The sequence below is a fragment of the Monodelphis domestica genome, chromosome 4 (genome assembly GCF_027887165.1).
Source record: "Monodelphis domestica isolate mMonDom1 chromosome 4, mMonDom1.pri, whole genome shotgun sequence".
Classification (NCBI taxonomy): domain Eukaryota; kingdom Metazoa; phylum Chordata; class Mammalia; order Didelphimorphia; family Didelphidae; genus Monodelphis; species Monodelphis domestica.
The window spans coordinates 388,442,234-388,464,576 of NC_077230.1; the positions used below are offsets into that span (position 1 = coordinate 388,442,234).

General features: G+C 44.2%; 2 protein-coding genes across 15 annotated transcripts in view; one reads left to right on the plus strand and one right to left on the minus strand.

The window, feature by feature from the left end:
* PLA2G2C (phospholipase A2 group IIC) overlaps positions 1-22,343 on the plus strand; it is a 98,820-nt gene that overhangs the window by 70,333 nt on the left and 6,144 nt on the right. For 5 of the 11 annotated variants that reach the window (XR_008911540.1, XR_008911544.1, XR_008911541.1 and 2 more), the window contains 4 exons: positions 909-1,105; positions 1,761-1,875; positions 6,018-7,020; positions 18,945-19,121. Coding sequence is in view for 3 of the 11 variants with exons in the window: in XM_056795677.1 (XP_056651655.1) it covers positions 19,088-19,121; positions 21,261-21,405 (179 nt within the window). In the remaining 8 variants the exon portion in view is untranslated. Of the gene's footprint in view, positions 1-908; positions 1,106-1,760; positions 1,876-6,017; positions 7,021-18,944; positions 19,122-21,260; positions 21,406-22,343 lie in introns of those variants that run through there. The other 6 variants (XR_008911542.1, XR_008911546.1, XM_056795677.1 and 3 more) reach the window with 6 other exon arrangements.
* Positions 771-18,765, minus strand: UBXN10 (UBX domain protein 10). Of its 4 annotated transcripts, XM_016422073.2 has the most exons (4): positions 10,032-10,103; positions 4,598-4,648; positions 4,363-4,508; positions 771-3,966 (listed from the first exon to the last, which is right to left on the minus strand). In XM_016422073.2, the coding sequence occupies exon 4, from the start codon at positions 3,949-3,951 to the stop codon at positions 3,100-3,102; it is 852 nt and encodes a 283-aa protein (XP_016277559.1). In that variant the 5' UTR covers positions 3,952-3,966; positions 4,363-4,508; positions 4,598-4,648; positions 10,032-10,103; the 3' UTR covers positions 771-3,099. The 4 variants fall into 4 exon arrangements, with proteins under 4 accessions (XP_016277559.1, XP_007491326.1, XP_007491327.1 ...); XM_007491264.3 differs by lacking the exon at positions 4,363-4,508 and having other exon boundaries at positions 10,032-10,116; XM_007491265.3 differs by lacking the exons at positions 4,363-4,508; positions 4,598-4,648; positions 10,032-10,103 and adding an exon at positions 18,678-18,765.

Genomic DNA, 22,343 nt, shown 5'->3' on the forward strand with positions numbered 1-22,343 from the left:
CCTCCTCTGCTAAATGGGAATGATCCTTCTTCTACCTCAACCCCAAAATAATGTTGTGAAGAAGGTTGCTTTGTTAACTGGAATAGTGTTGTAGAAATGGGATCTATCTCGTAGTCTAACTAGCAGCAATGACAGCATTCTGGGGCGTGAAACATAGCCTGGTCTCGTTGGTACATGCAGTATAAATGCTTCTGGACCCATTGGTCCATCTGTCTGCTAGCACTGTCCTTGTTATCACTGAGCTCTGGGGTGACTTATGGAATCAGAGGCCAAGGAGAGGGGAGTTGTCCATTCCATACAACCAGTAAAAAGTCCAAAGCCCTACCTGTGGATTTTTCAAAAATCTGGTAACTGTGCCATGGTCTGCCCTGGATGACCTTGCATTTAGCACCACAAAGGACCTTTGATATCACTTAATTGAACTCTAACCCTCATTTTGTGGGAGAGGGAGCAAGTGGCCTGGCTAATCAGCATCGAAGCAGGTCCTCTGACTACATATTCAGTGCTAGTACTCAAAATAATAGGGGAAGATTCAGCAGAAACTTTTTATCCCCAAAGCCTTTTCCATCTGTTTTGAAAAACGTGTCGTGGAGTCCAGGGTGGTGGGGTGCCCTCAGTAGCTCAGCATCCAGCACATCTGAAATCCAAGGCCTGTAAACAGCCCAGCACAACTTGTCACAGGAGCCACTTGTACCTGGCAGTCTGTGGCACACTGCTGCAGGCTAACATACGATATGTCCCTCTCTACTCAATCCAGTTTAAGCAGGAAATTTTATTGTTAGCAACATCACCTTTTATTTAAAATTTAAAAAAAGTTTTTTGAAATGGTTCCAATTTAACTTCCTATACACATCTCCAGCATGTCTAGGCAAGGGCTATCTAAGCCCCATCTCTTCCATCTCCTCCAGCAGCCCAGGATGATGTTTCCAGGTAACCTTAGTGACAGACAGACAGAAAGACAGACAGACGAATGGACGGCCAGATGGACAGACAGACAGACAGACGACAGCCCAGGGCTGTGGAAGAGTCTCCATCTCCTTTCAAGTTCTCATTTTCCCTCAAGTTTGCTGCAGCTTTCTTGCCTGAAGGAAACATCAAGTCCCAGGTGGGTGGGACTTTGTTCTTACCACTGAGTAGGTGTGATGGGAGCCTGTTAGGCTTCCCAGGAGAAGGATGTGTCTGATCCCTTGGTAGGCCAAGAAAGGCCTCGTGTCTGGATGCCAGAGCCATAGGCTGCCAGCATTACTTAGCTCATCCCTCCCCTGTTAGATATTAGAAGAGAAGGCCCAAGTGCGTAGGCCTGGCCAAGGTCCATTAGGCTCAAGCCCACATTTCCATCTGATAGAGCCGCTCACCAGGCCAGGGCCAAGCCAAGAACTGTCCTTCACTTTAAGTAAGCTGGAACTTTCCTGCAAAACCTTTGGAAATAGCTTGTTCTGGTACAGTCCAGTTTTCAGAAGAAAAGTCCAGGCTTTACTTGGAGTCCGTGGGTGGAGCTAAGGAGAAGAAAAGTCATATTCCATATCAAACAGCTTGGCTAATCGTAAGTCTCTATCAGTTTGCTGGGAGTAAAATGTACTACTCCATCCTTTATCTGTGTGCAAAATGCAGTAGATGCCGAGGTAGCGGCATCCAGGGGCTTCTGGGACTTCTTGTGGCTGGGCCCCTGCCTTTTCAACAGAGCCACAAGCTGGTAAGTACTGAGGCTAAGTGGGAGGGGAGGCGGAGGGGGAACAAACAGCCCCCTTTCCTTGTTTCAGAGTGGCTGATCAAGTCGCTGTCTGTGTGGGAACATGGCAGCTGGCACCTCTGGAGCTCTTCTCTCAACACTCCCTCCCAATGGAAGTTTGGCCATCAACAGGGTCCAAATAACTGGTAGGATTTTAAGAGCAGTTATAATACAAAAGGGTTTTGGCAAATTGTATTCATCACTCTGTTTGGGTAGTTGTGAAAACAAGACACCCTCCTCCAAAGTCTCCAATCTTGCTCCCGAGTTGGGATGGGAAATGCCCTTTCTTCCCACCCAGAAGTCTAGATCCCAATTTTTAGCACATGCACAATGGCCTAACACTAAACCCCTTTCTTGGGAAGAGAAGTGAACAGAGCTGTTCCAAGAGGCCTCCTGCTGAAGTGGAAACACTGGTCTGGATGGCCCCCAAAGGCCAGGAGTGAGCACAGTCTGGCAAATTAGAGATCATGACTATTCCTCCACCAGAGGCTGAGCCTGTCCAATCCCATTCCTCTGAAGGAATATTTGGGGGGGGGGGGAACCAATGGGGACGAAGAGGAGGCACTGTGCATCACTCTGCGGGCCTCAGTTAGCGGAGGGAAATGACCCCACCTCCAGAGGCAGCTGCCAAAAAGAATAGAGCCTAACCTGGACAGTCTCAACTACAAACCAGCTTGCTTTGGGTCTCAGGAGCCATTTTTAGAAGCGTGTTGAGTACTCAGGGAGCTAGATAAAGGAGAAGAACAAGTCCTCTCTGACTATCTGCCACCTAGCATGATAAGTAGGATTCCTCCTAGGTAAGATCCTCCCACTCCCAACCAGCCAGGCCAACTTCAGGCTCCTGCTCCCCCCAGTGACACCCCAATTCCCTGGGATTGAAAGGTGGTTTTAAGGAATATTAACTCCTATCAGTGTCACCACTCTTTAGAGCTGGTGATCCACCTGGACCCAAATCCCCTGGAAAGTAAGAATTCCCACAGCCAAATCCGGAAAGGCAAAGGCAGGCTTTGAAAGGGGGTGAGTCCACTGCAAAGACAGACCAGTAGCTCCAAGAGGACTGCCCCTGGAAGTAGGGGCAGGGAAACATAGGAAAAAATGAGCTCTGGGAGCCACCGTTTCACAAACAGCTTTGTTAACTTGCCTACTCGCCTGAGATGGAGGGAAGGCTCTGAAAGAATTGGAAAGATGTCTTTCAACACACTCAATTTATATACATCTTACTACTTCAAAAGGAGGCTCTCTGGAAACAGAAGCACTAAGAACCACAGGCCATTCCAGGCCCATTTAGTTCCTAGGACTCCCATGGCCTACAAGTCCACAGCACTCAGGGGCATTTCCTGCAGCAAGAGCCCGGCAAACCTTGTAGGGCCTCAGGGCTGGCCCTCTCGTTCTTCCTGTAAGATGCCCAGCACAGATTTATGAGGGATCCCGCATTCTTCCAGGGACTTACTGAGGTCAGAGAAGCTCCTTCTAGGAACTTCCATAGTTTCGATGCTACAGTGGTGATAGGTTGTCAAGTTCTTTTGTTCAGCCACTGCAACGACTGTCTGGAGGTTATCGGTTGGTCTAAAATGACGGACAAACCTCTGCCCGGAAGGAGACCGGACAGCCAGCAGCAGCCTGGGCTCTCCATCTGATGGCTCCTCAAGGTTCCCCACCAGGGACACGTTGCGCTCCTTGGTTCTACTACAGGGCTTGCTCTCCAGGGGAGGGGCAGGGGCTCGCAAACATCCTTCCCTTGACTTCCCGCTGCAGGCCTCCTCCCTGCAAAGGGCCTTAAGCTCCTGCAAGCTGCTCAGTTTGAGAGTGCTGGCCTGTTTGGCCACTGTATCCACAGCCCCATCTTCCAAGTTCTTTCTGTTAATGGAAGGGAGTACTCGGTACTTGTTGAGAGAGGAGGAGGACCCGACAGGCACCTGCTGGAGCAGCTCTGGGATCTCATCAGGAGCTCCCTGATTAGGGGGTTTGGGAGCTGAGCTCACTGGTTTCTGGCTGCCCGGCCCATCGCCGGGAGCTGTTGGAGCAGGGGAAGGCGGCTTGCGGTAAGAGGAAGACTCTGAGCTGTGGGAGTAGTTCAGATTTGTTCGAGTGCGTCCCTTGGCAGACTTGGGCCTTGTGACATGCATGGTAACAGGGCTTGGCTGCCAGATGAAAGCTGCTTCTGGGTCCAGAGCAGGGCTGCATTCAGATAGTGCTATTTTCAGAGGTGCTTCCGTGGCCATTGCTTCTCAAGGCACCTGTGAAAAAGATTGAACAAGAAACCAGTCATGGGTCAGGCCTTCTTGGGACCCTGGGCCCCCCGGCGCGGAGAGGCAGTGTCATGTGGGGGAAGAGCCTGAAGGCACATTAAGAGCCAGGTCCAATCCCCCCAGTTTATAGATCCATAAAGGGAAAGGGGTCTGTCAAGATCACCCACACAGGAAGTAACCGAGATAGGCTTCAAGTGTATAGACCTTCTGGCTCTGAATCTCATGGTTTTTCCCCTTGGCCACAGTAATAGATATGAGTCGGATGGCCTAGGTTTCGATCCCCACTCTGCCACCTGGGGTTACCTTGGGCAAATAACTTCCCTTCTTTTGGCCTCAGGTTCCTTCTCTGTAAAATGAGGGGTTTAGAACAAAATGACCTTTCACCTTCCCTTCCAGATCTAGAGTATTCTATGCTTCTGGTCACTTTCCAAAGTTCCCCAGGCACAGGCGGTCCTCATGAACATGTCAGGCTGAGGCTGCTGGTGTTCTGGGCTGGAGACTGTCCTTCCTGCCTTAGACCCCAGGAAGATCTAGAACGTCCCATGCACAAAGTGGCTCAGACTCAAGGACACTCCCGGGCACCTCAGTTTTTCAAATGGGGATGTGGTCACTTTAATACCTGTCAGGTTGTTAAAGCAGGACTCACTTCCTCTGCAATGGCTGAGAAGGACTGTGGAAAAAACATTTGAGAGCTCAACTTCTTATTTTCCCCTCAGTAAATGCATAGACTATATGTAGTGCAGGGTCATTGGAGCCTACAAGTCTGTTCAGTGGTTTGACCCAAGCTCCGGACCGTGTGTCCATCCACTGCTCACACGGAAACATGAACCTTCCTTTAGCCCCCTCTCAGTCTCTCCTCTCCTTTGCTCCTTAGCCTATGCCAGTCCCCTTGGCCATCCACACTCCCATTCTTCAATTCTTCCTTCCCTCCTTTCTCCCTCTTCACTTTTTCTAGGTGGTTTAAACATCTCTGGGCCACCATTTCCTCAGCAAGTTCAAACTCTCACCATATGTCTATAGTGCCTCACTCTGAGGAGCTTAAGAGGGCTTTCTAGGCAGGATGAATTTCCCTCATTTACCTGAAAGAGATTGCTGTCTAAAGCATGAGTGACTTTAGGAAATTTAAAATTTGGCTCTTGCAGGGCTTGGGTCACTGGCTAGTTGCCTATCACTATGGACAACCCAGTTGGCCTATGAATTACCAAGTCAAGTTAATTATGCTTCCTTATAACTTTCCCTTAGAAAATGGGGTAAGTGGGGGATTGGATGGCATCTTATATTTCATTCCAAAGTCCCTTCTAATCCGAACCTCCTCTGAATCTATGATTTTTGTCATAGATCTGGATCGCCTTTATTTCCACCATCTTGGGCTAGGAATCAGCATTATTCTAACTCTGCTCCCTCCCCAATCTCTAAGAGTTTCTCCTGCCTGCCTTGGTTTCCCAATAGGGGCTGGAACACTTCCCTTTTCTTAGTCCCCCTCCCAAACTCCCACTTAAAAGACTTTCCTCACAGTTTCTCTGCCCCTGGTGAGGAACAGAATCTGCTTCTACTAACTCTTAAGTCAATGGCTAATGTCCCTGGCTGTGTTGTCTCTAAGCGACCAGTAAACTATGGTTTAAGAGGGAGTCTGTGGGTAAGGTGCATTGACCTCTACTAGAAAAGGTAGCCGGCAGGTCCAAAGACTATTAGACATGCCCCAAAAGGAGCTACCACCAGGGGAGAATGATAGGCTCCGATTTATCTGTTTTAGCTTCACAAAGACCTCTCCATGCCCAGTGCAAGGGAAAGAACCACACCTAGACTGGTGCAAAGGTCTGATAACAGAGAGCAAATACCAGCTCTTGTAACACTTCTGTATGTGTAATTGGGGGCAAGTCACTTAACTCTCCAAGTGTCTGATTCTTCATTTCTAAAATGAGATGAATAACACCAGGGCATTGTGAATCTTAAAGCACAATATGAGTTTTTATTATAACCTCATTTGATTGTCACAGCTCTTGCAAGTAGGTCAAGGTAGTATGATGCCTATTTTACAGATGAAGAAAGCAAGACTCGGATCTCTGAAATGCCCTCTCTAACCAAACTCACATGGCTGGAAAATGACAGAGGCATGACTTGAATCTATCTCCTAACTTCTGATCCAGTGGCTTCTTGCTCATTTCAAAATTCTGGACAAGGCTACTTTCTGGTAGAAAAGCTCTCTCTGGATTTACTCCCATCTACTCAGAGGTACTACCATCTTCTTTCTAGCCTTTTGCCTACAATCTGGCAAGAGAACACCACAATTTGCCATGCTCTGGCTTTTGAGCAACTTGCTCTGGACCCCTCATTTTCACCAATATGATCTCGCACACAGTCAACCCAAAGTAGTCTTCTTTTTTTTTTTTTACTGTAACTTTTGGTGTGCCAAAGAATTCCATCTGAGTTTCAGAGCTTCCCACTCTTGACTCAGTGTGGCTTTGGAGGGTCAGGACTGTTGTGCAGCTGTGTTAAATATAAGTTCTGTAACTAGGGAGGCTGACAATTCCTTCGGTTTTCTGTCATGGCTATTAATTTGCTGCAGCTCCTGCTGGATGATCAGAGGCTCGGCTCAAAACTCCCACTCCTGCCTCACCGAGGTTTCACTGTCAAGGAGTTTGGTAACTTAGAAACCTCTTCGTTAATAACTTTGACAAGGAAAGTCATGCGTCCCCACATCTCTCCCCTGGAATATTTTTAACAGTGAGATTTGAATATGTACGTGCCTGTACTTTCTATACCTTTTTGGTGTTCTGTAATTAGCTTTGTTCAGGGGGTGTCTTATTCAAGACACCCTGGTCATAAGATAACATGACAGAGAGCCCCCTCAGAGCCAAAGCCCCATTATGACTAATCCTGAAGCCCACTCACAGTTATTTAGAGACTAACACCTCCTTCAGGTAAAGCCGCTCCATCTAACCTTCTTTCATAATCTACTGCCGCCTCCTGCCTGCCTTCAACAACCATCTGTTACTCAGAGGGAACACCAACTTTCCATGGCATCTATCAGTTTGGCAAAAGGTAGGAAACCAGGTGTTGAAGGACCTGAGCCAACCATGTTTTTGTATCCATACCTTGGAGCTTCAGGGCTCTGTGGTTGCGGCTGTGGTTTTTTTTTGGGGGGGTTGTTTTGTTTTTGCATTGCTTGAGCAAAGGAAGGTGTCTGTAGCCACTGTTTATTATTCCTGCCCAACTCATTTCACAACATCAAGGCCTGGCAGGCTTTCAACACCCAACCATTCTACAAGATCAGGCGTGGGCAGCCATCAAGCTGCTACCAAATAGGCAAGTGGCCTGTTTACTTAAACATGATAGCTATACAATAGAGGCTCGCCAACAATCGGGACACAAACACTGATGCCTGTTTCTAAGGAGTTATTAAAAGGGCAGTTATGTACTTCTTAGATTTAAAGAGATCTCTGGGAAAAGATGGAAGAAGAAGAGATAGGAAGACTTCTTTAAAATGTCTTTCAAGAAGCCCCTGTAGATTGAAACCCTCTACTCCAGCCCCTTTATTTTATAGGAATGGTAAGAGATGGGAAGTGACTTGGTCAGTCCCAAAAGCTGAGATTCAAACTCTGGTTTCAAGTCCAAATTGGGTGCTCTTTCCCCATCACTATCCTGCCTTCCCAACTGATGTATTTCTTTCAGAGTTCATTTCACCTAGGGTCAAGGCAGTAAAAGAGAAACATAGTCACACATTCTGTCTGTCAGGAGAGCCCAAGAAGGTGTCTCTTTAAGTTGGCCTCTCTGAACATTTTGCTTCAGCGCCCAGTGAAATGGGTTGGAAGGCTCTCAGGGTTACAATTTAGCAGAACCAACCTAAAAAGGGCAATTGGCCTGAGAACCCACTGTAGTTCTCTTCCCAGTTTTATTTAGGACCTGCTATTGCACTGTATGATGTTGATACCTTGTACTGGTCAAAGCTACACAACTGAAAAGTGATATGGAGAAATTAGACCTCATCACCAAAAGGACTAAAAAGGGGGGTTGGAAAAATTCTACCTGCAAAAGAGGAGGCTGAGGGGGCTGCTTAGCTAACTGTGATATACAAAAGAAAACCTCAATCAGTTAGTTGGCTTTTACAAGACTTGGCATTGGAGAAAAGGGGCTTAAACCACAGTAAGAAAGATAGATGTAGGCTAGATAAAAGGAGGACTTAAGATTCACAGAATGTTGGAGTGGGAAGGGAGCTTAAAACATAAAAACTTAGAGCTAGATAGGAACAGAGATAATTGAATTCAACCCCCTCATTTTACAGAGGAAGAAAAAGAAGCCCAAGGGACTAGTTAAGCCAGTTAGTGGAATAGCTAAGAATGAGAACCAAGGTCAGCACCCAGCCTGGGGCTCTTTTCCAAGAAACTAGGTACTTCCTGTGAATGTGAGAATTATTTTTAATATTTTTAAACCTTTATTTTTTAGAATCTTGGTTCCAAGGCATAAGAGCAGTAAGGGATAGGAAGTGGGGGTTAAGTGACTTGCCCAGGGTGACCCAGCTAGGAAGAGTCTCAGGCCACATTTGAACCCCAAACCTCCCAACTCCAGACCTGTACTCTATCCACTGAACCACCTAGTTGCCCCCTGAATGTGAGAATTATTTAACAAATCAGTAATCTTAAACTTTGGTGTGGCCCATTTACCATTCAAAAGCATCAGCTATTCTATGAACACAAGCTTGGAATGGTAACCTTCATCTACTTTGATAAGATGTTTTGAAATCCCTGCTGAACTCACAGGCCTCACAATTCCCACAAAAGCCCTAGATACAGATTTGTAAGAGGACCAGAATGGCAACCCAAGTTCTGCCACTCATTACTTGTGTGAGGCTGGGTAGCTCTTGCCTATCTCTAGGACTCAGTCTCCTCCAAAGCAGCTTTTGAATTTGTCTGCACTTCATACAAGGATCAGGGGAAGGACTGGAGCATAGTTAGCTAAAACAGAGAAGATTCAGAGAAAGCAGGATAGCTGCTTTTGATTACTTGAAGGTCTGTGATATGGAGAAGAATCTAAAGATACAGAAAGGCAGGACAACTTCCTAACCAGAGTAGAATGGATGGCCTCACATAGGTTTCCTCTCCTTTGGAGACTTAAAGCAGAGGCTTTTTGGGGTAGGGGTTCTCTTTGTGTTTGGGTAGGACCAAATGGCCCCCAGGTCCCTTCCAATTCTCCAATGGATTTTGTGCTTCTGTGGGAACCAGATTGACAGATGCCTTGACCTTTGGGACACAGACAGATGGGGTAGGGGGTCTCTGAAACACGGCACCCTGCCCTCCTACCCCACCAATATATGTTCTCTATTCCTGTCCCTTCTCTGAGTAGGTTCGATATCATGAGATTTTTAGAGCTGAAAGAGAATTTTAAGGGTGAGTCCAAGGCCTCTTTTTACAAAGAAGGAAACTGAGGCCTGGAGAAAACTTACATCTAAAAGGAAGCTAAAATAAGGGTTAAAAATTTGCAATAAAGAAAAGTTAAAATCAAAGCTAAAAGCTTGCAATAAAAGGGAGCTAAAAACTTGCAGTTAAAAGTAATCTAAAACCCGCCGCCAACATGGAACTATATGGCCTGGAAGTTAATCTTGGGGTGGGGAGGTGAGGACCTGTGATTTCATTAGAATGAGGGGTTCTCGGCTTGGGGATCCTTCCACCAATGCAGATTGCCAGCTCCCCAGTATCTTACAGTCTTAGAGTAGGGCCTGAGGTTCGGACAGGTTAAATGGTCTGTCCAGGGTCACAAGGCTAGAGGGTCTCGGAGGCAAAACTTGAACTCAGATCTTCCTGACCCCACCCCGCCCCGCCCCACTGCCCCTCTCACAGTCAACAGGGACATAACTATGTGTGGTTTTTAAAGCGCTTTAATTCAAGGCCCTCCACACCTAGGGCTGCAGGTGTCTTTACACCGTGGGGAGAGGGAGGCCCTCAGTTTCTCTCTCTGGGAAATGAGCTCGCTAAGGCCTCCGAGGCGGAGCCGGGCCCGGGATCGGACAAGGGAGTGGGACAGGGGGTCCCTGGGGTCGGGGTTGCGGCAGCTCTCACCTCGCCCCAGCTCCATCCGCCGTCTCCGGCCACAACGCAGAGCTGCGTGTAAACAGCGCCCGTTCCCACGGCAACCGACGGCCGGGTCACGTGCTTCCGGCTCGTAGCGGAAACTGCTGGCCCCGCCCTCTTCCCTGGCCCCACCCCGCCCCCGTCCCCGCCCCGCCCCATCCACCTCCCACCTCATCCTTCAAAGTCCTCGAGACCAGTTGGAGCGGTAGGCCCCAAATCTAAAGCGCTCCCTCCTGGCCCTTCCGAAGGCATCTGTGCTCTCCGTAGCTACTAGCCCATGTCAGTCTGACAATGAGCTTTCTTCAGGAAGAAGAGCCTCTGGTCCCAGAGGCCCTCCATCTCCAGCTATTTCCTGCTTCTTTTCTCCCTCCGTTCCTGCGAAACGTGTTTCTTTGCGGTCTTGACACAACAAGCTCCTCTCCAAGTCCTCAGTGGGAACAAAACCAAAACATTTGCCCAGAACCAGTCATGGTGCCATGGTCTCCTGCTTGGAGCCAGAGGTTGACTTCAGTTCGAATCCTGAACGTTCCATTTATTATTCAATTCATCTTGAGCAACTCCCTTGATCTCCTCCTCCCCACACACCCCCAGTTTCCTCATATGACCTCGGAGCACCCTCCCATCTCTAAATCTGTGATCTTCTAGAAGGGGCATGATGGGAACCTGCTATCTGCTTTTGAATAAGGGGCTTCATTTTATTGGTCTCTACAGCCCCTTAGAGACCTAGACAGTCCAGCAGCTCTAATGCTGGACAGTCAGGCAGATCTGAGTTCGAATGCAGCCTCAGACACTTAATAGCTGTGGGACCCTGGACAAGCCACTTTGACTTCTGTCAGCCTCAGTTTCCTCGGATATAAAATGGGGGTAATGATAGCATCTGTCTGTGATCAAATCTATGAGCTATTTTTGATCAAATGAAATCTTGAGAGACCTCAGACTTGAAGTAAAAGAACGGTTTAAATTCTTTTGGACTCTACCTTTGTGGCAGTTAAGTCTCAGTTTCCTTATCTGAAAAATGAAGGGGTGGGATTAGGTGAAATTTATGGTTCCTTCCAGTCCTCCATCTACAACCTTTTGAATGCAAGGGAGGGAGAAACTCCAGGGAAAATGAACTGGATTATTGGGTATTCCTTTAACTCTGTTCTTAAACTCCTACTGCCTGTTTTTATCAATCCTCATACAGAAAGGTATCTAGGCAACTGAGGTTAAGTGATTTGTACAGGGTCAAACAGCTAGAAAGTGTCTGATGTTGGATTTGAACTCAAGTCTTTCTGACTCCAAGCTCCATTCACTATGCTACCTAGCTGTTCCTACTCCTTTAACTAAAAAGCACTTTGAAAGCACATCATCTTTCCCTTTTTTATTGTATATGTGATACATATATTCAGTCATAACATGGGGAATATAGAAATATGTATGGCATAAAAGCACTGGTATAATCTGTATCAGACTATTTTACCACTCCGGGAGGGGGTGGAGCAAGGGAGAGAGAGAATCTGAATTACAAAATGTCACAAAACTTTTGTCAAAATTTGTTTCTACATTTAATTGAAAATCTTTTTAAAATTAAAAAATTTGCAACCCTTAAAATGCCACCTATTTTGCTATTCCTCATTTATAAAATTGGGACCACTGGGTGACATAGTGAATAGAGCTCCAGACTTGGAGTCAGAAAGACCTTAATTCACAGTCAACCTCAGCTAGCTGTGTGATCCTAGGCAAGTCATGTCACCCTATTTGCCTCAATTTTCCTCATCTGTAAAATGACCTGGAGAAGGAAATGGCCAACCACTCCAGTATCTCTGCCAAGAAAATCTCAAATGGGGTCATGAGAGTTGGACATGATGGAAACACGACTGAAAAACAATAATGTATATAAAATTAGGAGGCTGAGTTATAATAATCCGTAGGCTCTCTTCTGGCACCAGAATTTTGTTAGAATAGTTTGTAAGACCTAGGACTCTGTGATAGTTCTTTGGATGCAATATATAAGATGACAATCTATTTGGAGAGGCGACACATGAAAAGTTAAGTAATAGTCAAAGATTTCAACAACGATATCATGTGATAAGTTGCCATATGGAAGGAATGGGAATACTTGCTAGAAGTGGTCTAAGGAAGAAGGGGAAGATGGTCCAGGAGAATAGAAATGAAGAGTAATGAAGTCCAAATCACTCACTTTCTACTCAAGTCCTCTCTATGCCAGTTGGCAAAGTAGATAGAGCAACGGGCATAATGTCAGGAACACTCATCTTCCTGAATTCAAATCTGGCATCAGACAGACACTTCCTGACTATGACCCTGGGCAAGTCACTTAACCCTGTTTGCCTCAGTTTCCTCATCTACAAAATGAGCTAGAGAAAGAAATGACAAACCACTCCAGTATCTCTGCCAAATGGGATCATGAAGAGTCAAATGTGATAGAAAAATGACTGAACAATAACATCTGAAGACATTAACCAGCATCACAAAACTGAATCTAAATGAAAGGAGAATCTCCCTCCAAGGCTCTTTTCTATTATCCCTTCCCTCAAAAACCTTCCCTTCTTAAGGGCACCACCATTCATCCAGTTCAGAGTCATTGCTAACTCTTTCCTTTCCCTCACTCTTCATGTCTAACCAGTTTCCCAGGTTTTTCAATTCTTTACCTGCAAAAAATCTCTTGTCCATGCCCCTTTTGCAGTCACAATCATCAGCATGGTTCAGATGCTCCTCACTTCTCACTTGTGCCATTGCAGTAGGCTCCTGACTGGTCTCCTGCTTCCATCCTATTCCCTTCACAGGGGACTTCATAGGGAGAGATAAAAGATGGTGGATCCAGGAGCCTTCTGAGGTCTATTAGTCAGTACTGGAGGCTCACTGCTTGAAAATAAACTGACCATACACTTAGGATGTTGGAACCTCAGACATGGAACATTAGAATAAGGATTTCAGTCCCTCAGCCCTTGAGGGGTCTTTGCAGATTGGTTGTACCCCCAACTCCCAACAAATCAAATTATGTTACTACTTGTCTCTTTGTTCAGAGGAGCATATAATCAAATCAACAAATAAAGATTTGTGAAGAGAAACAAAAATTTCAATAGCAATAATGCCAATAGGTTATTCATGTAAACTCCAAGCAAAGATGCAATTTGATCTTGACACTCTTATTAGAATGTAAAACATCAGAGCTGGGAGGGCTCTGAGAACGCAGAATGTCAGAGCTGAGAAGGTTTTAGAACCCAGAATGGCAGAGCTGGGAGGGGCTTTAGAATAGACAATGTCAGAGCTGGGAGAGGACATTCAATCATGAAGCTCCTTGAAGGAGAAGGCAGAGTCTGTTTTGTTTCAGTCTTTGTATCTAAATCTGCTAATATATGCCTGGAATCATGTAGGTACTTCATAAATTCTTGTTGACTGGTTGATTGACTGATTGATATTAGAGCAGAGCTGGAAAAAAGAATATGCAGTAGAAGAGCTTTAGAGATTAGAGAAAGCATAATGGGCTGGATCTGTTCTCAGAAAGGCATGGATTCAAATCCTGCCTCAGACACCTAGTATTTGGGAAAATCAGTTAAATGCTTTGTGCCTCAGTTTCCTCATCTATAAAAAGAGGAGGTTGGACTTTCTGGCTTATAAGGCCCTCCCCTCTGATTCATATTGCAAAAGAGAAAACTGAGACCCAGGGAAAGTAAGTGACTTAACCAAAGCTATAGAGGGAGTTATTAAAAACGATTGGGGATGATGCTCTGGAAATCATCATAGGCTACCTTTCAAATAGAAATAGCTGTTTCATCCATATTCTATCAACCTATGACAATTATGGAGTAATTTTGCAAACTAAACTGACTTTGAGCTCTGTGTAGCTTCTTGGTTTGGAATACTTGAGATCCAGGTTCCTGCTTGTTTAATATTTAGGTGAATCTTCTCATTCCAGCCTCCGTCTTCAAGATATACACTCAGTGTGGAGAAGCAAGAAAAGGAGAAAGGAGAGTACATCTCCTCTTCCTCCTTCTATCAAGGTGGGGTGACTTATTGCTTGTGTTTTGCAGGAAGTATCTGTTTCCTCTCTTTGTCTTGCCTCTCCAGTAGAGGGTATATTTGCAGATTCTTCTCATTAGAGCCCTAGCTTATTCTCCCTAAATAATAGAATAGTGGAATGAAGATGAATTCTAATGTCAGAATGCCTGGGTTCAAAATCCCTCCTCTGATGCTCACTACCTCTGGGACTTTGGGCAAATCATCCTGGAAACTTACTTTCTGGCCCTCAGTTTACTTATTGCAAAATGAGGTGCTTGGACTAGGTGGTCTCTGAGATCCCTTCTATGAGATGATAATGAGGATAAGGATGATGATAATTAGATAAAATGGAAAGAATGATGGTCTTGGTGCTGAGTAACAACAGATCCCACCTCTGCCATATGCTCATCTGTAGGACATTAGACAACTCACAACTTTTTGAACCATAGATACCTCTCCAGTAAAGCAAAAGGGTTGGACTAAGCTTCTTTCCAACTCTAAAATCCCATGCAATCTTTCATCTAAGATTTTATAGAATAATGATGTTGATTGTAGTGACAATTATGGTAGTAGTAGAGGTAGTGAAGGATAATTATGCCAATGAGATAGGGATGATAATGATGGGGGTAACAATGTTACTATTGATGGCAGTGATGATGGTGATTTTTTTTTCATTTTTTATTGTCATACAAAAACACACTTCCATATTGCTTATTGTTGTTAAGAGCAAACTCATCCAGAACCCAAACCACAAAATAAAACCATAAATACTCTGATATGAAAAAGGACTCCAACAGTTTTTTTTCTCTGAAGATGGAGAGCATTCTCCATCATAAGTCTTTCAGGATTGTCCCAGATCATTACATTGCTGAGGGTAGCCAAGTTTTCACGGATAAAGTGATGGTGATTTTCATTGGAAAGATGGCAACAATGAGTATTGCTTGTTTTGATTGGTGGTGACAATGATGACAGACAATGGTGATGATAGGGGTGGTATTAATGGGAATGGTGGTGACCATGATATTGTTTAGGATGCTGGTCATGAGTATAGTGATGGGAATGATGTGGATGATACTGATGTCCATAGCAGACAATGATAGTAATGATGATGATAAAGGTAGTAGTAGTAGTAGTAGTAGTAGTAGTAGTAGTAGTAGTAGTAGTAGTAGTAGTAGTAGTTAGTAGTAGTCGTAATAAAAGTGGGATAGATGGTAAAAGTAATGCTAAAGGCATTCATAAGTATGTCAATGATGATGACAAAGATGATGGTGATGGTAACAGTCATAGTGATATTGGTAGAGGTGGTGAAGGTCATGATAATGTTGCTGAAGGCAGAGATAGAAATGAAGTTGATGAGTCTACTGGGAGATCTTGATTGAAGCACAATCCACTTCACTCAGCTCTAGATTGGAAACCATAGCACCAATTTCATGGTAGCAGCTGCTGTTTAGTGAGAACATTTGGTCTTGATTTGACAAGCAACTTCCATATCCAGGAATCTACACCCAATTTCCTGAACCATCTGTCCTCATTCTCATTATAGAAATGTCTAAAATAAGTAATTACCTTTTCACCATTAGATGAACTGCTCAGACCAGTTGGGGTAGTAGTCTGAGAAACAAGGTCAAAGGCAAGAAGACTTCATATATCCAATTTCTCTGGGATAAGGACTGGGTTCACAGGAGTCAATTTTCCAGGGATCTGGAGTTCATGACTTTAAATCATCCAACCTTTCCCCCTTTTCCTTTCATTCATTGTTGTTCAGTCATTTTACTTGTATTTGACTTTTCAAGACCCCACTTGGAATTTTCATGGCAGAGATACTGAGGCAGTTTGCCATTTCCTTCTCCAGCTCATTTTACAGATGAGGAAACTGAGGCAAACAAGGGTAAGCAGCCTTTCCCAGGGTCACACTAGTAAGTGTCTAAGATGAGATTAGAACTTCCTGACTCTAGGCCTAGCACTCAATCTACTATGCTAACTAGCTACTCCTGACTCATTATTTCCATAGAAGTTTTTTCTTAAAGTAAGACATATTTGCTTGCCTCCTTACATAGAGAACAATAGTCCCAGCCTAGACCACATGTAAATGACCACCCCAGGAAGAAACTAAATGTTGGTTCTACAGGGAAATTCATGACAAGTTTCATAACACAATCCATTCATAAATTCAGGATTGTATTTCTAATAATAATAACATCAATCACCCAGAAATTAAGTGCCTCCTCAGTGTCAGCTAATGGAGTAAGCTAGGGAGACACAATGGCCAAAATAGAATAGGTCCTGACTCCAAGGAGCGTAGATCCAATGGGGATGATGACACATGGACATAGGTATACATATGATGTGCTTATTTGGGCCTAACAATTAGCATCAAGAAAACAGAAGTTCTCCACCAACCAGCACTGATTAAGGCAAATGGAGAAATTCTGAACGCTGTGAATAAATTAACTTACGATGGCAAGGTACTTTTCCAGGAATGTCCACATAGAGGATGAGGTTGACACACACATTGCCAGAGTTAGTTGAGTATTTGGGAGGTTCCAAAGGAGAGTGTAGAAGAGAAGAGGTATTGGACTGCCTACCACCAACCTGAAGGTCTACAGAGCCACTGGGCTGACCTCATTGTTTTATGCCTATTAAATGTGGACAGTCTACCAGAGGGATGCCAGGAAATGGAGTGCTTCTGTTTGAATGGACTTAGGAAGATTCTGAAGCTCATCGCCAGATAAGGGTACCAGACACTGAGATCCTTTCTGGTTTGATTGCTGTTTCTGGCTGAATGCTAAGCATTCAAACTCTACTGCAGAGAGCTCAGCTCTGCTGGGATGGCCATGGGGTTCAAATGTCAAATGTCAAATATATGTTTGCCTAAAAGACTGTTTTATTGAGAACTCACAAGGCAAACACTCAATAGAGGTTAGAAGGAGCAATATTACGACACTGTCAAGGTCTCTGAAGAACTTTGCTATTGACTGTGAGACAGGGGAGGCAGTAGTGAGGGCCATCCTGCATGGCATGCCCATATTCGAGAAGAACACCAACAAAGAAGGTGCTCTATGAACAAAGCAGAACTTCAGTAACTCAAAAGAAACACGAGATGTGCACATTTAGGGCCATCTTTATCCCAAATGGTCATATGGGCTTTTTGGGCTCAACCTGTGGGAGAACCTTGCATTTCTCTGATAGTTTACAGTTGTTGACAAAACACTTTCTTTGCCACGGCAACCCTTTTCAAATACTTGGAAAATGAAGCTCAGATTCAGGGGTTCAAATCCCAGCTCTATCATTTATTTGATATGTGACTCAGAACAAGTCACTTTCCTTCCAAAGTCCTCAGTTTCCAAGTCAGCAAAATGAAGATTCAGGACTTATCCAAAAAACCAGTTTGTGGGTGTGCATATATACTAATGTACTTAGTTAGTAGACTAACAAATACATTGTTTACTATAAGTACCATGGGAGGATGAGTTACCCTTAATTTTCATCTGCTGGGGGCTGGATTGCCAGTAAAACAGGCTAGTTAGAACACTGTGTAAAATAAAGAGCAAATTGGCTCTAAAGGATGGCCTCCCTTCTAAGGAAAATCTGCCTTCGGTGCCATCTCTTTGTCTTAACCCAGCCCCCACATCCTAAAACATTTTCTCCTAAGAAGTCTCTCTTGTTCTCCCATCCTATAGAAACTTAATGTACCTGATCCAATTCAATTCAATCCAACAAACATTGACCAAGAGCCAGGTCTCAGTTCTCTCCTCCGTGAAATGGGAGGGTCAAATGCTAGAGATTCTCTTAAAGACCTTCCAAATAGAAACACAGAAGAAAAACAACTGCTTGATCACATGGGTCAAGGGGGATATGATTGGGGATGGAGACTCTAAATGATCACCCTGGTACAAATATCAATAATATGAAAATAGGTCTTGATCAATGACACATGTAAAACCCAGTGGAGTTGCTCATTGGCTACGAGAGGGAGGAGGAAGGAGGGAAGGGAAAGAACATGATTCATGTAACCATGGGAAAATACTCTAAATTAATTAAATAAAATTTTTCAACTAAAAAAAAAAAAGATCTTCCAATCCCATAACCCATTGAATGATAAGCCCAGTGCATTTCTCCCTTGGCTCCTCTGATGAGTTCCACCTAAGTCCCCCAAACCATGGCAATAGGCTTAATGGGCTCTAGATCCTGAAACATCTGAAATGTAGCTTCTGCTCGGTAAAGGCTGTGGACAGCCAGGTTCTCTGTTCCAATCTTTGCCCCCTTCCAGGTCTCCTCTGCAAATTGCTGTCCAGGAACCAGAGCCCTTGGCCATGCCAAAGCTAGCAGCCTTGTCTGCGGTGCTGAGTACAGCACAGATTCATTTGGACTGGGGGAATCAAGGACAAACTAGCCTGCTCAAAGACAGACCTAAGATGACCCATCAGAAATAGAGTGTAACACTTTGGGAGGGCCTGCAGTTGTCTAAAACCTGAAAATTAAAATTCCAGTCCCAGAGAGCATGTCATACACATCCAGAGAAATCAATTCGTGGCAGGTCATCCCTCCTTTTAGGGGACTCAGCTCCTTCACTTTGGGAAGTAAAAGGACTGAACTGGGTGCCATTTAAGGGGCCAGCCAGCCCTGACATTCTACCTTTGAACATGCAGTGTTTCAAGGTCCCTTCCAGTTCTAACAGCCGGTGTTCCAAAGTCCTTCCCAACTCTCCCATTCGATGTTTGAAGGACTTTCCCAGCTCTGACATTCTGTGTTCTAAGTTCCCTCACAGTTATGACATTGTGTTCTAAGAGCTCTTCCTGCTCTGACATTGTGTAATTCCATGACTAGCTTTAAAAGGATTTCTCCATGGAGAAGTTCCACTTAATAATCCTCCCCACACATTTCTGCTTGTTCTGTTGACAGGACCTTTCTTCACTGTGACATGAATTAACAGATCCATTTCCCACCTGGATTGTACTTCACCCCCAACACTTCTGACTAGATCTACTTCACTTGAAGAGGAAGTGTGGCATTCTCTACTTTGCTCCATCTTTGCTTTCTCGGTAATGAAGTTTGTCTCCATCCTTGCGGTCCTCTTCTGTAAGTAGCTCAATGCACTGAAATAACTTCCATGCCTTGTCCTGTCTGTTTCTGCATCTGTGCGTAGGGCCTGGGCTTTGCTAGGAAGTAGGAGGATAGGGAGTTGGGAGGAAAGGAGGAAGAACTTCAGACACCAGGTGGATAGCAGGGGGGAAGATGGATGGAACACTTCTCGAGGGACCACAGTTCCCACGATGTTTGGTTCCTTGGACTATCAGAGCTCCAGAGGATGAGGACAATGAAAGGGTTCCATGAAAACTTTTTGCTGCTACCAATATTTTCAGTTCTAAAAATGGAGGCAGCTAGATAGCACAATAAATAATGGGGCTGTGCTTGGAAACACGAAGATTTGAGTTCAACTCTTGCCTGAGACAAGGCAAGATATGTGACACTGGGGAAGTCTCTCCGTGACTTAGTTCCCTCCTTTGAAATGGAGGGGGTGGATTCTATGGCTTCTTTCCAACTCTGAAACCATGATGATGTGTCCATCATTTTGTACACAAAAATACTTGTGTACAACAATACAAATCCATATCAAAGTTGGTTTAGTTTCTTCTCTTTTTCTCCAACATTTCTCCAACCCCTCTTTTATTATACTAAAGTAAAAAGTGAATCAAATTTGAGATAAGAGCAGAGGTTTGAATCCTCAATTTGCCACTTATGACCTGAGTGATTACTAGTAAATATTTCCTTCTCTCTGTGCCTCAGTTGGCTCCTTTATAACAGGAAGAAGCTGGAATGGATTTCTAAGATCCTTCCAGCTCTAAAGGCCATGATCCTAATATAGCGGATGTACCATACTTATCCCTCCCACTCGTCTTCAGTTAGCATTGACAAATTCCCCCAATCTTTCTTATCCCCCAAAGAGTTTCACAGTCTGGTTGATTTGCCAGTAGCCCTAGGGAGATGGCTATATCCCCATGACCATGCTGACCTTGTTTCTCCATGTTTGAGATGGGTTGCCATGCTAGGGACCTGCAATGTTCCTGGGCATTGCTATTAATATTAGTATCATTGTTATCAGCAGCAATAACTAAGAAAGAGGTGGTTTTTCTCTTTTTCATTTTCCTTTAGAAAAGTTCTTTATTTAGACTCCTGCAAACTCCTAGTCACACATAATTAAAAGAGAAACATCTGGTTTGCTCGTTAAAGAAAGAGCACATCGTTCTTTCCTCAGCTCAAAGTACCAACAGATGATATTTGTATAGCGATGCTGGAGATTTACCAAGAACTTTTGCCTCGATGAACTCATTGGAATCTCATGGGGCAGAACACGGCCCTGTTTTGCACAGAAGGAAACTGAGATTTAGGCAGAAGAAGGAACTTATCCAAGGTCCCATAGCTAGTGAATAACTCTTTCCCCTTGTGCGTTGATTCTCACTTCTAAATTTGGGTAGTGATACACAATTCTCAAGAAAGCAATGACCAAAGACTTCATCTCTCTTAAAAAATGATATATACACATATATGTTCATGTGTGTGTGTATTTGTGTGTGTGCCTTCTCACTGACTTTCCTGCCCATGTTTAGGAGTCTGGAGACCTTGGTCCTTGTCCCAGGTCTTTTTTCTAGCCACCAGCTGGGTAACCTTGGGCAAATCCTTTCCCTTCATCATCTAAACTTCTCTTTTCTAAGATCTCTTTCAACTCTTTCAACAGTCTGTGTTCTAAGGTTCTGCTCCAGCTCTGACTTTTTAATGATCTAAAGTCCTTTTCAGCTTTGGCATTCTCTATTCCAAGATCTCTTCCAGATTTAACATTCTCTGGTCCAAGGTTCCTTCTAGTTTTGATGTTCTATGGTCCCTCTGACATTCTCTATTCTATGATCCTTCTAACTCTGAAATTCTCTCTTCTAAGATCCCTTTCCAGCTCTGATATTCTTTATTTTAAAGTTCTTTCTAGCTCTAGCATTCTATGTTCTAAGGCCTCTTCCAGTTCTTTGTTCTTTGTAAGGTTCCTCCTAGACTTAACTCTCTATGTTCTAAGTTCCTTTCCTGGTTCTAAAATTCTTAGATTCTGAATATCTTGACAGGAGCTAGGTTTCTGCATTCTAGCTTTGCATTCATATATTGCCATGGTAACTTCATCCTTGGTTGCCTTCTCCCCATGAGGTCCCAGGTTCCCCATTTTCTCTTTGGCAGTGCCCACCTTGACCCACAGCAACTTCTGGCAGTTTGGAAGGATGATCAAACTCATGACTGGGAAGAGCGCCTTCTTCTCTTACTATGGCTATGGCTGTTACTGTGGCCTGGGGGGCAGAGGAAATGCAGTGGATGACACGGACAGGTGACTATAGACCAACCATAGCATGCAGCCTTCTTCAGGGATCTTGCTTAAGCACAAAGGGAGAAGGGAAGTCAGATGGTTTTTAGATATCTTTTCAGAACACATCAATAAATTGGGTATGAACCTTTAAAAAGCAAACTAGAAAAGCAACACATTTAAGGCCCCCAATTAAGTATCCAAAGTAGAAATTCTAAAAATCAAAGTAAAGATGAACAAAATTAATTTTTTAAATCCATCATTTAATTGATAAATAAAACTAGGATCAATTTTAAAAAATAAAAGATATCTTTTCAGAGTTTTCCCATGTGGAAGTTGGCTTGTCCCTGGCACATTCTTTGCAAGGGGAATTTGAAGGAATGGAATGTTTTTAGATCCATCTGCAAAGAACTGAGGACCTCCTGAATACCTGCTCCAGCAATAACAACTCACAGTTAATCAATAAAAACTTATTAAGCAACTTCTATATGCTAAGCACTGTGCTAAGTGCATTTACATCACTTGCTACAGCTTACAGAGTTCTCCCAAATCTTCCCTATTCATATTCTAAGGGCCCTGTTAGCTATGACATTCTATGTTCATGAAAGGCTAAGCTCTATTGGCTCCCATTCTGCATATGGGCATGACAAGATCAACAGGATGAATTAACTTATTTAGGGGATCAGTGGGCAACATTTTCCTTCACATCTTGGCTCAGCAGAAAATCCAACATTTTTATCTCTCTTGCAATCAGGTGCCTACATTTATTCCTCTGACCCTAGCTCCCTCTGGGAAGAGTATCAAGAGGAATTCAATAGACCAGACCCTTTGCAATAAGAACTTAGTAGATAATAACCAATCCATGGTGCTTTGAGGATTGCTAAGTGACAAGAGTTCTGGGAGACGGGCAGTACAGCTTGGATTATCCTCAGTTTAGAGATAAAGAAATGTGAAGCCTAGTA